Source organism: Puma concolor, chromosome C1 (genome assembly GCF_028749965.1).
Source record: "Puma concolor isolate L17-30 chromosome C1, mPumCon1.1.hap2, whole genome shotgun sequence".
Taxonomy (NCBI): domain Eukaryota; kingdom Metazoa; phylum Chordata; class Mammalia; order Carnivora; family Felidae; genus Puma; species Puma concolor.
The window spans coordinates 4248453-4264676 of record NC_141674.1 but is presented as its reverse complement, the minus strand read 5'-3'; the positions used below and the strand labels follow the sequence as shown (position 1 = coordinate 4264676).

At 60.2% G+C, this 16224-nt stretch overlaps 1 protein-coding gene across 9 annotated transcripts in view; it reads left to right on the top strand.

The window, feature by feature from the left end:
* Positions 1–16210, top strand: part of PLEKHG5 (pleckstrin homology and RhoGEF domain containing G5) — a 36175-nt gene extending 19965 nt beyond the window's left edge. For 7 of the 9 annotated variants that reach the window (XM_086715526.1, XM_086715529.1, XM_086715530.1 and 4 more), the window contains 20 exons: positions 4781–4910; positions 6098–6200; positions 6581–6638; positions 7006–7097; positions 7520–7656; positions 7938–8083; positions 8571–8765; positions 8843–9040; positions 9329–9424; positions 10022–10072; positions 10199–10348; positions 10653–10763; positions 10896–11045; positions 11136–11273; positions 11451–11570; positions 13220–13352; positions 13452–13567; positions 13650–13837; positions 14659–15435; positions 15722–16210. In XM_086715526.1, coding sequence (XP_086571652.1) covers positions 4781–4910; positions 6098–6200; positions 6581–6638; positions 7006–7097; positions 7520–7656; positions 7938–8083; positions 8571–8765; positions 8843–9040; positions 9329–9424; positions 10022–10072; positions 10199–10348; positions 10653–10763; positions 10896–11045; positions 11136–11273; positions 11451–11570; positions 13220–13352; positions 13452–13567; positions 13650–13837; positions 14659–15435; positions 15722–15731 — 3099 coding nt within the window. In that variant the 3' untranslated portion in view covers positions 15732–16210. Of the gene's footprint in view, positions 1–3363; positions 3710–4780; positions 4911–6097; positions 6201–6580; positions 6639–7005; positions 7098–7519; positions 7657–7937; positions 8084–8570; positions 8766–8842; positions 9041–9328; positions 9425–10021; positions 10073–10198; positions 10349–10652; positions 10764–10895; positions 11046–11135; positions 11274–11450; positions 11571–13219; positions 13353–13451; positions 13568–13649; positions 13838–14658; positions 15440–15721 lie in introns of those variants that run through there. The other 2 variants (XM_086715533.1, XM_086715528.1) reach the window with 2 other exon arrangements.
* Positions 16211–16224: the final 14 nt, after the last annotated feature.

Genomic DNA, 16224 nt, shown 5'->3' with positions numbered 1-16224 from the left:
CGGGGAAGTGAGTCCTCCTGAGCGCCTCAGGGAGACCAGTGCCTCCACAGGGCGGGCGCCCAGTAGGTGCTCAATAAATGTTTGTGGAATGCTGAATCTGCTATCGGGAGTGACTCTGTGTACAATCTGCCGCCCGCACGTTAGATTGGTTTAAAAACAGGATTGTGGCAGAGAGCCAGGGACTTGGGCTGGAGGGGTCCCGGAGGCCCCCCGCAGGACCCTTCGAACCTAGCATGGCCCCTGCCATGTCACCTCCCACCCACTATGAGACTAGGGCCTGGGTAACCCGCAGGTCCGCAGTCCCACCGCTCTGTGCCTGGGCGCCAGCAAAATGAAGCCAGCGGGGAAATCACAAGAGGCCTGGAAGGGGTGGGAGGGGCCATCTGTGCCAGGCCGGCTGCCAGGCTGGATGCAGAGGCGGGGGATGGCCGCCTGGCTGGCAGACTGCGGGGCTCCTCGGGAGGAAGGGGCTGAAGTGGGGTGGGTGCCTTGCCCGGAGTCATTGTCAAGAGGAGATGCTTGCAGCTGGTGGGGGGAGGGGCGGGGGGGAGGGGGGTCCAGAATCTGCAAAGCCAGGGCTGATGTCTGTCAGCCGGGCAGGCAGAGCCATGGTGGAGGATAGCGGTTTTCACACTGTTTGGGAGTAGGTGAAGTGAAGGTAGAAGCAGCTGCGCTGGCTGAGGGGCGCCCCTCACCCCCGCCCAAAGCCCCACGGACACACTTGAAGACCGCTGAGAAGGGTGTGGGAGTTGGGCGCATGTGGCGCTCAGGCTGCCTTCGGGAGTCTGGGCCATCATGTCCACGCCCCGCCGCTCACCCAGGGCCCAGCCCTCGAAACGTCAGACCCCCTGGAGCCAGAGGAGTCCCCAGTCTGCCCCCTGCTGGCTGTCGTTTCTCTGCCCACGTTTTTGGGTGTTCTTGTTTTGTTTTGTTTTCTCTCTGACGGAGGCCTAGGAGGACACAGGAGCCCAAACAGGCAGCATCAAACTATGACTGCTTCCCTCTTCTCTCTATAGCACTCCCCCACTGGCTGCCCGACTGCTGCCCCCGGGCCAGCTTCCCCCGCTCCTCTCTCCCTTCTTAGCCACCCAAGAGATAGACGGTATGAATATGCTGGACATCTAGGCGCTGGAGCTACACACGCTGGGTTCAAGTCCTGGCTCCGCTGGCTGTGTGACGCCCAACAAGTTACTCGAAACCTCCCTGAGTCCCACTTGCCTCCTCTGTAAAATAGGGGCAGTCGTAGCTCCTGCCTCCTCGGGTGAGGGGCCCTCTGTGCGGCCCCAGGCACACGGTGACCCCGAGTTACAGCGATCAGACTTGTTCTTCCTCCCTTTGATTACTTTCTCTGCTGTCTGTCCTCACCCTGTCTGTCACCTTGAAAATCTCTGATGGGGCTCTCCCCAGACAAAACTCTTCAGTGACCCTGCATCACCCTGATTAGTAGACCGAACAAGTATTCCACTGAGTGGCTAGGACCTGAGCTAGGGCAGTGAGTCGGATAGACTAAAATCACTGTCCTTGCAGGGCTGGCGAGCTGGAGAGACACCAAAGTGAAACAGGCTGGTCCACCGCGGAAAGGACGCCGAGGGGACAGAGAGTGTGGAGGGGCATTGACTTTAAAGCGTTGTTGTTTCTTAAGTTTATTTTTTTATTTTTGAGAGAGAGAGAGAGAGAGTGCAAGAGCATTCCAGCCGAGGGAGTGGCAGATGGTCAGGGCTCGGAGGCAGCGAGTCAGGGTCACCAGGGGGCGGTGGGTGGAGCAGGGTGAGCCAGGACAGGAGGGCAGGGCAGGAGGGCCCCTGCAGTCACCATACGGGACTCTGCCCTTTCCTGGAGTGGGATGGGAAGCCGTCGAGGGTTCTGAGGAGGTGAATGTGACTCCTGGTTGAACAGGGGCCACTCTGGCTGCTCACGGAGATGATGCTCAGGGCAGGTGGAAGCAGGGAGACCGGTTATGAGGTCACTGTTGGAATCCCACTGGGAGGTGACCGGGACGGCCACCAGGGGGCAGCAGTGGGCTAGTGAGCCTGGCCGGGTTGAAGCCACAGCTATTGAAGGGAGAGCCGCAAGCGTCGTGTCATCGTCCCATCGACTGGATGGGGGTGTAACAGAACGGTCAGAGGTGACCCCAGGGATTTGGGCCTAACGTATTCATTCCCTGGAGCTGCGGTGACAGTGAACCCCGATTGCGTGGGAAGTTTATTCTCCACATACGGAGAGCCACACAGTGTAGTCTAAGCCGGTTGCCTCGTTCCCACGTGTCCCTGTTTCTGTCTCTCCGCTTCTTGTGTGAGGACCCCAGTCACAGGATTACCCCATACGCCACTTGGTGACAGACTCCAGCATGACCTCATCTTAACTAAAGGCATCTGCAATAACCCTATTTCTAAATAAGGTCACACCCTGAGGGACCCGGGGTTAGGCCTTGACCTGTCTGAGGGACGCAATTCAGCCCATACTCCCACACAGCTGGAAGGCACTGCCATTGACTGAGGTGCAGGGAGCTGCAGGGGGCAGTCCGGCAGCACACCAGAGGACGTGGGCAGTGGGAGGCGCTTCTCGGAACCCAAGGGGGGCATGGAGAAGGTTGGTCTGGTGTCCTGGGTGAGGACCTGACTGAAGATTTACCTCCGGGAGCCCCCGGCACGTAGATGGCTTTTTGGGTCACGAGACTGGCTGAGTCCCCAGGGGTATGGGATGCGGATAAACGTGAGCAGGAGGCAGGCAAGGGAGCCGAAAGCTGCGGGGGAAGCCGCAGAACATGGGGTCCTGGGGCCCGCGGAGGAGGCGGTGTGCAAGAGACCACCTGTGGCAGTGCTGGGTCCTACGCGTGGACTTAGAAACATGGTGGGGGGGAGGGAGTGCTCTTGGGTGTTGGTTAAGTGTCCAACTTCAGCTCAGGTCATGATCTCACGGTGTGTGGGTTTGAGCCCCGCGTCAGGCTCTGCGCCTGCTTGGGATTCTCTCTCAATCTCTCTCTCTCTCCCCCCACCCCAAATAAATAAATAAACTAAAAAAAAAAAAAAAAAAAAACAGTTATTAAAAAAAAGAAAACATGGTGGGGGCCCGAGATGGGAGAGGGTCTGAGAGAGATGGGGAGAATTAGAAAATCTTCAGTTGCAACCGTCGTAGTCATGTTTGATTTAGGCAGACGTCACCAGTGGATGTGAAAACCCTGGAGTGTGAGATTGCCAGGAACAGGATGTCTCGAAGTTATGTCCCCACGGGCTACTTATTCATTACAAAGAGGAAAAGGGCCTTTACGCCGTACCGCGAGGCCCCCAAGGGATCCAGCCGCACTGACGGGCACACTGAGGAGGGCACAGTCCACTCTCTAGGACATCTAGAAACCTCTCTCTCGTGTCGTTGCCCCAAATGCTCAGCCTGAAACCATCCAAGGACCTCCAGAAAGATCCCCGTGGAGGGGCTTTCTCCCAGACTGCTGGCTTGAATGCTTCAAAAACGTCAGTGTGATGAAAGAAAAAACAAAAAGGACAGAGAACTCTTTCTTAAAGGGATAAACGGATACAAACGAACGCATGCGCGAATCTTGAATTGGCTCCCGTATGGGGAAAGAAGCTATAAAGGCCATTGTTCAGAGAGCGGACCTTAGACGGATCATATACGAGCGTTCAGTTTCCCGAGGGTGCCCATTGTTTTGGGGGTTTGTAGGAGAACGCCCACGCCCTTCTGTGCCAGGGGAGAGGTAGGTGACAGAGAAGGCCAGTGTGACAAAATGCTCGTGACGGGGGAAGGTAGAAGGGTGTGTGGATGTCATTGTACCGTTCTTACAGTTTTCTGTAGGTTTGAAACATTTAAAAATGGAAAGCCAGGGAAAATAAGGTAACGAGTACTGGGAGGGAAAAGTAGGAAGTGGTCAGGATGGAGACCTGTTTCACCGGGCTTCGCAGAAAGGGAACGGGGAAAAGGGAGGCGCAGATGGGAAAGAACCTGTCTTGAGCCAATAGATGGGGAGCCTGACACTATAGGGGAGGGGAGGGCTCGCTGGGAGGTGGCTGGGACCGGAGCACGGTGACGCCCCCAGTGTGGGGCAGGTGGGTGGACGTGTTGGGCTGGGGTGGGGGCAGGGGACAAGGAAAGTAGGAAGCGGAGGGGTCAGAGGTAGGCTGTGGGAGCCGGAGGGCAGAGGAGAAAATGGGACAGTTATCCACAGGGATGGGGGAGAACGTGTACAGGGTGATACGGAAAATACAGTAAATACTGGTGTGTGCGGGGGGAAGGGTACTGCCTGATCACCCAGACTGCCAGCACCTGTCCCTAACTCCCCCAGAACCCCCTTCGTCCCATGCGAGTTTGGCCATGCAGGGGCCAGACAGGTCACAGAACTTAGAGCAGAGGGTCTGGAGGGGAGGACAGGAAGGGCTTGCCGGTTCCAACACTGAGCTGGCAGAAGCAAATGGCAGCCTTGAGCATTTTGGGGTGCCCTTCCTGCCTGCACCCCAGGAAGAGACCCTGGTAGCAACAGCCTCGTGGTTCCTTACAGGAAGTCTCCCCTCCACGATCTGTTCCTCGAGGGCAGGGATCTGCTTTTCTCTGCACCCCTCAGAATGGAACCACGGTGGAGTTTGGGAAAGGTCTGCAGAGTGAATTCATCAGCACAGGGCACCCTGTGGGGAATGGGTGGTTGGAAAGTGAAGAGCAGCCCTCGGACGGACCACAACCCCACTTGTGCACTGCAGTGGTCGGGCCACAGGCCCGCCTGCCTGACCCTCTATGGGGGCCCGGCCCGACCCACCTTTCCCTCCTTCCCCACAAGGTATGCCACCACGCTGACTGCCAGCAGCTGCACCGCCGGGGGCCCCTCAACCTCTGCGAGGCCTGTGACAGCAAGTTCCACAGCGCCATGCATTATGATGGGCACGTCCGCTTCGACCTGCCTCCCCAAGGTGAGCGTGGGTAGGGACTCCAGCTGGGCACGGAGGGTTCCCAGAGCAGCTCTGAACTCCCTGTTTAGGGGCATGGTGTCTTGGTAGCTGTTGGAGCTGTGACGGGCCATCAGAAGGACAAGAGTTGGGGCACCTGGGTGGCTCAGTTGGTTAAGCGGCCGACTTGACTCAGGTCATGACCTCACGGCCTGTGAGTTTGAGCCCCGCGTCCGGCTCTGTGCTGATGGCTCAGAGCCTGGCGCCTGCTTCGGATTCTGTGCCTCCCTCTCTCTCCACACCTCCCCTGCTCGCACTCTCTCTCTCTCTCTCTAAAATAAATAAACATAAGAAGAAGAAGAACAAGAGTTAACTGTAAATCATGAAACCCAAGTATATTGTGGCTCCTTTGTGCTACAAGGTTTTAAACAAGAGAAAAGGTTGGGGGACTGTGCCCCATGTTGAGAGCAGGCCTGTCTCTTCCGGGTTCTGGGTCCTTGTTGTTGGGTCTGCACATCCCATACCTGCTCCTGCCTTTCGCCCCGGGCCAGCATGGAAAAGGCCCCTTTCTTTTCCTCAGGGTAGGGGACTGCTGGGCAAATCCTCTAGCCAGGCTGCTGGCGAGCAGGGGCCGTGGGGGTGGGTGTGGGCAGGTCAGAAGGAGCTTGTGGAAAGGAACCAGAAACCCTCCTGCTGAGTGGGGACCTGGCCCAGGCCTAGCACCAACTGGCTGTGCTGGGGTGACTTACAGGCATCTGAGCCTGGCCAGAAATGCCAACCCTGTGTCTCCATTTTTAGCTGGTCAGATGGACAGAAGGACTCTCCCCCTCTGCCAAGGCCCCCTGGGACTCCGGGTGTGTTCACAGTGGTGGGGGGGTTGTGTGGAGAGGAGGCCTGAGAGAAGGAGCCATAGACTTTGGTTCCTTCCTACAAAAATCCCAGAGGCAGAGCTTCCTTATCCCTATTTTATAGAAGGGTAAACTGAGGCCACAGGTTTGGGGGCAGGGCATCACCTGGGGTGTCATCCCAGGGAGCTTGTGTCTTTTTGAGTCTAGGGATGGATGGGTGATCCGCAGTGACTGAGCCCCTCTCTGCACAGACCTGAAGGGCCCTAGTTTGTTGGGGGTGGGGGGTTCCCAGGACTGGTAGCAGGCTAAGAAGGCAGCCAGGGAGGGAATAGGCATGACCTTTCCTCCCACTTTACCCCAAAGGCTCTGTTCTGGCCAGAAACGTGTCTACCCGGTCATGCCCCCCACGCACCAGCCCTGCAGCGGACTTGGAGGAGGAAGAGGAAAGCTCTCTGGATGGCAAAGGGTAGGTGGGCAAAGCGGACACCTGAGGAATCCCAAGGCTGGACCTCAGATCAGAGATCCAGGGACGAGAGGCTTCAGAACACCCGACTGGAGACCCCTCCATGTCCCTGTGGATGCCCTGATTCCTGGAGGAAGCTGCCCAGCCTGGGCCAGCCTCCAGCCTGGCGCAGGCAGACTCCTGTCTAGGTACCACTGGGTGTGGCTCCTGGGTTGGCCACCAGAGGGCACTCAGCCCCTTGTGGGCCCTGGCCTGCCTGAGCTGCACCTGAGTTAGTTATCTGATCGCCTGGGGTGAGCAAAGAGTGGGCAGCCGGGGCCTGTTCACATCCCGCCCTGGTGAGGGCCTACCCGTGCCTCCAGCCTCTGCCCTCTGTCCTGCAGGGACCGGAAGAGCACAGGCCTGAAACTCTCCAAGAAGGCAAGGAGGAGACACACAGATGTAAGGAGCCCCCGGGCTGTCAGGGGGGCTCCTGTCAGCCCCTGCCCTTCCTGGGCCCTTTCCTTTCCATCCCCAAGACTGGGCCTGTCTGCTCTGAGCTCCAGGACCAGGAACGGGGCCTGGAGTGAGTGGGTCCCTCCCTGCCCACCCTGCCCTGCCGCCCCCACTACTATCCACCTTAGCTGGATGGGAGATACCACAGGAACACCTCCCTTGGGCAAGAGGGACACTGGGCACCTCCTTGGGACCGAGGCAGGCTGGGGAGATCCCTGGGTTCATTCCCATGCTGGGGTTCCCATCCTGCACCCTGGTAGGCGGGGAGGCGCCGAGACAAGGGGTGCAGAAGCTGAGACCCACACCCTTTCAGGACCCCAGCAAGGAGTGCTTCACCCTGAAGTTTGACCTGAATGTAGACATTGAGACAGAGATCGTACCAGCCATGAAGAAGAAGTCGCTGGGGTAGGGTTTGGTGGGGCCGAGGCAGGGGGAGTGGGGCCGGGGGTGTGGGTGGCTCCTTGCAGGCATAACTGTGTGTGTCTGTGTGGTGGCCGGTGAGTGAGCGGACCCACCCATGGATTCCAACACGTGTGCGCATGGCCCGGTTCCTGGATGTGGACCAGCATGTGACAGTGTCCACCCTGGTGGCAGACACGGAAGCGGGAGGGCATGGGAGCACTGGCTTGTGTGTCGACCCATGTGGGAGCGTGCAAACCTCTGTAGGCAGCTGTGTGTGCACGCACACCTGTATGTCCTCGTACCTGTGTGTGATCCTGCGGGTGGCTCCCTTTCCCACTGGTAAGGTGGGGTGGAACTGGGGCTGGGCATAGGGTGGGGGTTCGTGTGCCTGCCCCCTAACAGCCACCCCTCCCATCCTGGGGCAGGGAGGTGCTGCTGCCGGTATTTGAAAGGAAGGGCATCACGCTGGGCAAGGTGGATATCTACCTGGACCAATCCAACACGCCCCTGTCCCTCACCTTTGAGGCCTACAGGTTCGGGGGACACTACCTGCGGGTCAAAGGTGAGCAGTTAACCTGGCAGGTGGGGTGGCTGGGGCCTGACTGGGCCTCCCGGAGATGGCTGCTTCTTCCCAGGCTCAGATTCCCATTGGCCATGGCCCTGAGCTGGCTCATTACCATACAGGTGTCTCTGCTGGGCCCTGGCAATGGGTGCTGGCAGGGCGGGGCCTCACGGGAGGGCAGCTAGGCCTTGGTTGGGATCTAGGAGAGAGAGGTCTTGGGTTCCCTTCTCCACCGGGCCTGGATGCTGAGGACCTCTCCTTGCCCCCTACTGCTGCCCCAGCCAAACCGGGGGACGAGGGGAAGGTGGAACAGGGAGTAAAGGACTCCAAATCCCTGAGTCTGCCAATCCTGCGGCCAGCCAGGGCCGGGCCCCCCTCCTTGGAGCGCGTGGAACCCCAGAGCCGCCGGGAGAGCCTGGATATCCTGGTGAGGGGCTGTGTCAGGGCTGGGGGCGGGGAGGGACCTTAGAGGGAAGGTCAGCTGGGTCCCTCACCTCTTGGGATTTAATTTCCCCTTCTGGAAAATAGGGGTGGCTCTGAAGATAGGGAGCCCCAAGATAATGGGTCTTGTCTCTGAGAGTCTGCTAATGCCTGAGGAGTGTGTGTGTGTGTGTGTGTGTGTGTGTGTGTGTGTGTGTGTATCCATCTGGAGCTGTGCTTATAAGCTGTGCATCTAAGTGTGCCTGTGACTGTGTGGTGCTTGGGGCTGGGGGCTGGGCGGTGGTCCAGCTACACCTGTGCCTGGATCTTCAGCCCCCAGAGCATCTACGGGTCTTAGAAGAGGTGGCATCCCAGGGCGGGGGTGCAGAGACCCTCCCACGTCTCAGCTTCCCTGAGGTCCAGGAAACCCACCGTGGGGTAGGGGGGTGTGAGGGTCAAGGGGGCCCTGGCCTTGATCGCCCTCTCCCGGCCAGGCCCCTGGCCGCCGCCGAAAGAACATGTCGGAGTTCCTGGGGGAGACGAGCATCCCTGGGCAGGAGGCCCCCACGCCTTCCAGCTGCTCTCTGCCCAGTGGTAGCAGTGGTGGCAGCGACAGCTGGAAGAACCGGGCGGCCAGTCGCTTCAGTGGCTTCTTCAGCTCAGGCCCCAGCACCAGCGCTTTGGGCCGGGTATGTGGTCCCGTGGGCCCTGGGGCAGGGTGGCTGGCGGGCCCGTCCCCTGACACCAGCCGTGGGTCTCCTTCCAGGAGGTAGACAGGATGGAGCAGCTGGAGGGCAAGCTGCACGCCTACAGCCTCTTCGGGCTGCCGCGGCTGCCCCGCAGGCTGCGCTTCGACCACGACTCGTGGGAGGAGGAGGGGGACGAGGAGGAGGAGGAGGAGGAGGAGGAGGACGCCTGTCTGCGGCTGGAAGACAGCTGGCGGGAGCTCATTGATGGGCCTGAGGTGGGTACAGCCGCGGCCCTTCCTCCCTTCCCTTCAGGGAAAGGGGACACTTCCAAGGACCCAGTGACAAGGTGCTCTACAAGGTGTTCCCCACCAGGCTGTGGGGAAACTGAGGCGAGGAACACGCGGTGTGCCGCTTGGCTGTTTTAGTGGTGGAGGAGGGTGCAGAACTTGGGGGACCTCATGTTTCCACGGGGAAAAGGAGGTTGCCTGCAAGGTGGCTCACCCCCTCCCGGGTCATCCGGGCACACTCTGGGACTCCTGGCCAACCTCCTGCACTTCCCGCAGAAGCTGTCCCGGAGGCAGTGCCACCAGCAGGAGGCGGTGTGGGAGCTCCTGCACACAGAAGCCTCCTACATTAAGAAACTGAGGGTGATCACCAACGTGAGTGTGGGTCCGCACCCTGCCTCCCCGCCCCCCAGGGCCTCCCTCTGGGGGCCCCTGAACAGAGTTTGGGGCTTTGCAGAAGAACAGGGGAAAGAAAGCTTTGGGCAAGTTTGCCAAGTTAGCTGAGCACTAGGCTCACTCTTGCACTCGTTCATTCAGCCACTGTCTCTGAACACCTGCTGTGTGCCAGGTGCCCAGCAGCCCACACCCGGCCTGTGGAAGTGGAGTGTGAGTGTGTGTGTGTGTACTTCACCCTGGGGAGAGCACCTATCTTTGGCTTGGGGTTCAGGAAGAACTCCTTAGCTGAAACTTGGGGCCGAGCCAGGACAGAGCTGGAGGAGAGAGTTCCAGGTGTCACTGCAAGGCCAGTCTCCCTGAGCTTTCCCTCCAGGTGGGGACGAGGCAGGATGAACCCCCGGTGGGCCGTGGAGGTCGGGCCTTTTCTGAAGGGGTGAACCGTCTCTGTCCCAAGCTGCTTCAGGGCTTCCTGGGAGGGGTAAGGGGTAGAGGGGAGCCTAACAGCCTGAGGGCGGGGGGTGGGGGGGGCGTCGGGACTGGGACGCCCCCCAGCTGCAGCGCCCCCTGCCCCCACAGCTGTTCCTCTGCTGCCTCCTGAACCTGCAAGAATCGGGGCTGCTGTGTGAGGTGAGGTGTGGCCCCCGGGGGGCAGGGCCTGCCGCTGGGGGCGGGGCGAGGGCGGGACACAAGGATGGAGCCGGAGGGGCGGGGCCCGGCCGGGGGCGGGGCCGAGCGCACCTCCCGCCCCTTCAGGTGGAGGCCGAGCGCTTGTTCAGCAACATCCCCGAGATTGTGCGGCTGCACCGCGGACTGTGGGGCAGCGTGATGGTGCCGGTGCTGGAGAAGGCGCGGCGCACGCGGGCGCTGCTGCAGCCCGGGGACTTCCTCAGAGGCTTCAAGATGGTACGGGCCGGGCCGGACACGGGGTGGGGGACACCGCGGCAGGGCTAGGGCGCCGATCCCGTCTGCCCACCACCCCGGCCTCCCCCCGACCCTGGCGCCACGTGACCCCTAGTGGTCGGAGGCAAGGAATTCCGAGTTGGTCGCCCGGGTTTGAACCCCACCTGGCCATCTGCCCTTTCTGTCTGGCGGAAGTTCAGCCTGGAGTGGTCGCGAAAGTGCGGTGAGGGAGGGCTCGTGAGGCTCCCGGCGCAGGGCCTGGCCGCGGAGAGCGCGCAGTAACCGTGCCTGTTCCGTCCCGGGCCAGTTCGGCTCCCTCTTCAAGCCCTACATCCGATACTGCATGGAGGAGGAGGGCTGCATGGAGTACATGCGTGGCCTGCTGCGCGACAACGACCTCTTCCGGGCATACGTCACGGTGAGGAAGGGCCGGGGCGCAGGACAGTTGGGCCCACCCGGGCAGCAGGTGCACGGGGTGGGGGGGGGGCGGGCGTGGCCTGGGGCCCGGGGGTGGGGCGCGCCCTGAGCCGAGTCCCCGCTTGCGCCGTAGTGGGCCGAGAAGCATCAGCAGTGCCAGCGGCTGAAGCTGAGCGACATGCTGGCCAAGCCCCACCAGCGGCTCACCAAGTACCCGCTGCTGCTCAAGTCAGTGTTGAGGAAGACCGACGAGCCGCGCGCCAAGGAGGCCGTCGTCACCATGGTAACCGGGGAGGCGCGCGGGGTCCCTCCGCAGCTCGAGGCCGCCCCCAGACCCTGGCCCTGAACCTGCCATCGCCTGCCCGCCCTGCAGATCGACTCGGTGGAGCGCTTCATCCACCACGTGAACGCGTGCATGCGGCAGCGGCAAGAGCGGCAGCGGCTGGCGGCCGTGGTGAGCCGCATCGACGCCTACGAGGTGGTGGAGGGCAGCAACGACGAGGTGGACAAGGTGGGAGGCTGCCTGTGAGGGGGACCCTGGCCCCGCGGGAATGGAGGAGGGGCCACCCTGGCAGACAGGCGCCTAGGCCGGGAATCTTTCGCGCGGACTTCCAGCGGAGAAGGGGAGTCAGACCGTGACCTCCCTACACATGCCCCCCCCCCCCCCCGCCCCGCCCCCAATCACCAGCTCCTGAAGGAATTTCTGCATCTGGACCTGACAGCACCCATCCCTGGCGCCTCCCCCGAGGAGACACGACAGCTGCTGCTGGAGGGGAGCCTGAGGATGAAGGAGGGGAAGGACAGCAAGGTGAGTCTAGGGACCACCTCACGCCCGGGGCCCCTTCTGCACCCCCTCTTCCCCTGTGCGTTTGGACCACCCTTTCCTGGGGACCTTCTGGGCCCTATTTAGTGATTCTCAGCTGCCCTGGCAGTTGGGTGGCAATTCAAGAAGGGATGACTTTGTGGTCACACGAGGGCTGATGATCTGCCTGCCGTTTACTCTTTACAGATATGGCAGCAACCACACAGCCCATGGGGTGCTGGTCTTGCCCACTTGCTGGTGCCATGTGGGTTCCTGGTGGGAGGGAGGGGGCCCATTCCAAGAGCAGGCCAGGAACAACCCGGAGCCTCGCTCCTGAGCTATTAATCCCAGGTGCTTAACCCAGAGCCTGCAAATTGTGGTTTTAAAATCACTTCCCTCTTTCTCTTTAATGTAAACCTTTTTTTTTTTTTATAACTAAGGTACAGTTTATTGTAATAACACCTATAAACAAAAATAACAGACACATAGTATTGTTTTTGAGAGCAAAGTGAACTAATCTCTGAAAATACTTACAATCTAAACTACTACCATAGGAAATTCTAGAAAGTATAAAAATACACAAGCAGAAGTCCATTAGCCATCACAATGATATCATCACATGTCCTGTAGCCTCTGGAAAGCTCTGCTTTTTCACTTCTGAGGGGATCCAAGTGAAAATACAAATAATATCTTAATATTATCATAAACATAATTTTTTTAAAGGAATTATTTGGTACACCTGAGTGGCTCAGTCGGTTGAGCGTCTGACTCTTGATTTCAGCTCAGATCTTGATCCCTGAGTTGTGAGACCGAGCCCTGCACGGGACTCTGTGCTGACCCTAGAGCCTGCTTGGGATCCTCTCTCTTACTCTGCCCCTTCTTGTTTTCTCTCACACAGGCACACACTTTTTCTCTAAAATAATAATTAATATAAAAAAATAATTTGTTTTTATTACATTTCTTTATTTTTGAGAGGCAGAGAGAAATGGAGCGTAAGCGGGAGAGGGTCAGAGAGAGAAGGAGACATAGAATCCGAAGCAGGTTCCAGGCTCCGACCTGTTGGCACAGAGCCCGATGCGGGGCTCGAACCCACAGACCACGAGATCGTGACCTGAGCTGAAGTCGGACGCTCAACCGACTGAGCCACCCAGGCACCCCTTAAAAAGAATAATTTTTATATTGTGGACTATCTAAAAGTGAACACTTTCAGCACTGCTGCCCTGGACCCCTTAATTGTTGGCTGACAGTCACTTAAGCCTCAAAATCTTCAGGCATGCTTTGAACCACCCAAATGGAAGCAGTCTTTGAGCCTCGTTCAGTTATTCTCTATCATTTGAGAATATTATAATTTCTTGTGGTTTACCAATTTCTGGAATTATTTTTAAATTATAATGTAAACCTTTAATTGAAAGAAATGACAAGTATGTTAGCTCCACCTTGCTCTTCATCTTAATTGTATTCCCAGATTCATGGGGGGCAGGGAGCAGGGAAGGCGTTTGACCAAACCCGGGTGCCCCCAGCAACATCACCAAAGTGCAGGCAGGAAGGGGCCCAGCCCAGGAGAGGGCGTCGCGGCAGATAGGCTGAGGTCCCAAGACCCTGGCCCTGATCCCGGGCCTGGCCTGCTCCCCTTGCTCCCCCCACCCCCACTCCAGATGGACGTGTACTGCTTCCTCTTCACGGACCTACTCTTGGTGACCAAGGCGGTGAAGAAGGCCGAGAGGACCAAGGTCATCCGGCCGCCACTGCTGGTGGACAAGATTGTGTGCCGGGAGCTTCGAGACCCCGGTGAGGAGGCCGGCCCTGCTCCCGGTGGGGTGGGGAGGGGGCCGTGATGGGCAGGGGCTGTGGTCCTAGCTGGCACTGATGGGAGCCCCTCCTCACCAGGCTCCTTTCTCCTCATCTACCTGAACGAGTTCCACAGCGCTGTGGGGGCCTACACGTTCCAGGCCAGCGGCCAGGCTCTGTGCCGTGGCTGGGTGGACGCCATTTACAACGCCCAGGTGAGAGCCGAGTGGTGGGCGGGTGGGTGGCCAGGGTGGCCCGTCGGGGGGAGCCGCTCACCACCCCCTCCCCCACCTGCAGAACCAACTGCAGCAGCTGCGCACCCAGGAGCAGCCAGGCAGCCAGCCGCACCTGCAGAGCCTGGAAGAGGAGGAGGACGAAGAGGACGAGGACGAGGACGAGGAGGAAGCGGGGGAGAGTAGCGCTTCTGCCGCCAGCTCCCCCACCATCCTGCGCAGGAGCAGCAACAGTCTCAACTCCCAGCACTGGTATGCTCGCCCGGGGCCGCTCAGCGGGCCAGAGCAGGGCAAGTGCTGCGGCCCAGCCCTCCTGACCCCGAGCAGGGCCCTCTTGACGCCGAGCAGGGCCCTCTTGACCCTGAGCAGGGCCCTCCTGACCCCAGGGCCGCTGACCCTGAGCGGGGCCCTCCTGACCCCAGGGCTGCTGACACCGGGTAGGGCCCAGACTCCCCACCTTCCTCCGAATGGCTTCGTGCTGTGACCACAACATGAGGGAGAGGGCTCTGTCTCCCACCAGAGTCCCGGCGGGGATGGCAAAAGGTTTTGAACTTGAGCGCTGACTCTGATCCCCCAGTGCCAGTGGGGTGGAGCTGAGCGGAAGATCCTTTTTTTTTTTTTTTTTTAATTGTTTATTCTTGAGAGAGAGAGTGTGAGCGAGCAAGTGGGGGAGAGGCAGAGAGAGATGAAGACAGAGAATCCCAAGCAGGCTCCGCACTGCCAGTGCAGAGCCCGACACGGGGCTCAGACTCACGAGCCATGAGATCATGACCTCAGCCGAGATCAAGAGTCAGACGCTCAACCAACTGACCCACCCGGGCGCCCCTGAGCTGAGGATTGTTGCACTGTGTCCAGCTGGAGGGAGGAGTGTGATGGTGACAGACATCATCATGGGTATCTGTGTTGTGGGCCCAGGGTTGGGAGCTCTGGCTCACGGGCCACATGCTTTTGCCATCTCTGAGCCTCAAGTCGGGAGGGCGGAGGCTGTGGACCTCTGCGTTGCCAAGCACTGGCTGTACCAGGCCATCTGGGCTTCCTGAGGCTGGGCTGACTGTCCTCTCCCGGCCCCACAGTGCCTCAGATGGCTCCACGGAGACCCTGGCCATGGTTGTGGTGGAGCCTGGGGAGCCGCTGTCCTCTCCCGAGTTCGAGGGTGGCCCCTTCAGCTCCCAGTCGGACGAGACCTCTCTCAGCACCACTGCCTCATCTGTCACGCCCACCAGCGAGCTGCTGCCCCTGGGGCCCGTGGACGGCCGCTCCTGCTCCATGGACTCTGCCTACGGCACCCTCTCCCCCACCTCCCTGCAAGACTTTGTGGCCCCAGCCCCTGTGGTGGAGCCAGCGCCCCGGCCCCCAGAGTTACCACAGGCCCCTTCACCCCCACCCTCACCCCGTCTCCGCCGCCGCACCCCTGTCCAGCTGCTGCCCCGCCCGCCCCACCTGCTCAAGTCCAAATCTGAGGCTAGCCTCCTCCAGCTGCTATCAGGGGCCACTGCCCATGGAGCGCCCCCGGCCCCCAGCCGCAGTCTGTCAGAACTCTGCTTGGCCGTTACGGTCTCTGGCACAAGGACTCAGGGCTCCCCTCAGGAAGCCGGGCCCAGCTGGGTTCACCGGGGGGCACCTAGCCCTGGCAGTGGCCCCAAGCTATCAGAGCTGGAGGGCAGAACCAGCTGCCCAGCTGGGGCGCCCGAAAGACCCACCAGGAGGAGCAGAGAGCTGTCCTTGGGGGCCTCACCCAGGGTGCAGCCCGAGCCCCACCCAGGGATCTCTGCCCAGCACCGGAAGCTGACGCTGGCCCAACTGTACCGAATCAGGACCACCCTGCTGCTTAACTCCACGCTCACTGCCTCGTGAGTGGCCTGGGGTAGAGGGCTTGTGGCCCAGTGTGTTGGCCTTGGGGGCACTGAGCCCCGGGATGGGTAGGGGCACTGTCATGGCTGGGAGCAGATGGCATTAGGAGGTGGGGATGGGAGAAGGGAGCCCGAGACCTGCTTCAGAGCCTGAATGGCAGTGTCTACAGTGGGTGGTGCGGAAGGGGCCTTAAGGAGTCTGGTGGGGCAGGGAGGGTGACCAGAGCCCCCTCTGGAAGTGGCATCAGCCAAGGAAGGACTGTCTGTCCCTTCCCTTCTCTTGCAGGGAGGTCTGAGCAGAGGGAGGCCCCCGAGGGTGCCACTGACCGAGAGACAGCAAACAGCATGCCTCCTGGGGCATCCGGGTCCCTGCTCCGGCTGCTGCCCGCACAGTAGCCAGAGCGCCGGGCAGGACCCCCGATTTGCACTTTGCCAGACTGGATGGAAGTGGAGGAGGGCTCAGCAGAGCTCCAGGCCCAGGCCGCAGTACTTCCTCAGGACTCCCCCCAAGGCCACCCCCACTAACCTGTCCACCCGACCCCCGCAGGGTCCCTTGTTCGCTGCTCCCTGAAGTCACCAGCTCCAATCCTGGGGTGGGCTCCAGGGCGGCCTTTCCCACCTCCACCCTCATCCGGCCCCAAACGGGATGTTTGCTCTCCTGTCCTTGCCTCCCTCTCTCCCAGGCCCACTGGCCACCCCAGGCTCGGGTTGGGCTCTGTGTAAAGTTGCATATTTATTGAGCTTTTGATTCTTTTATAAAGACTTGTATATACTACCAGAAGAAGTTCT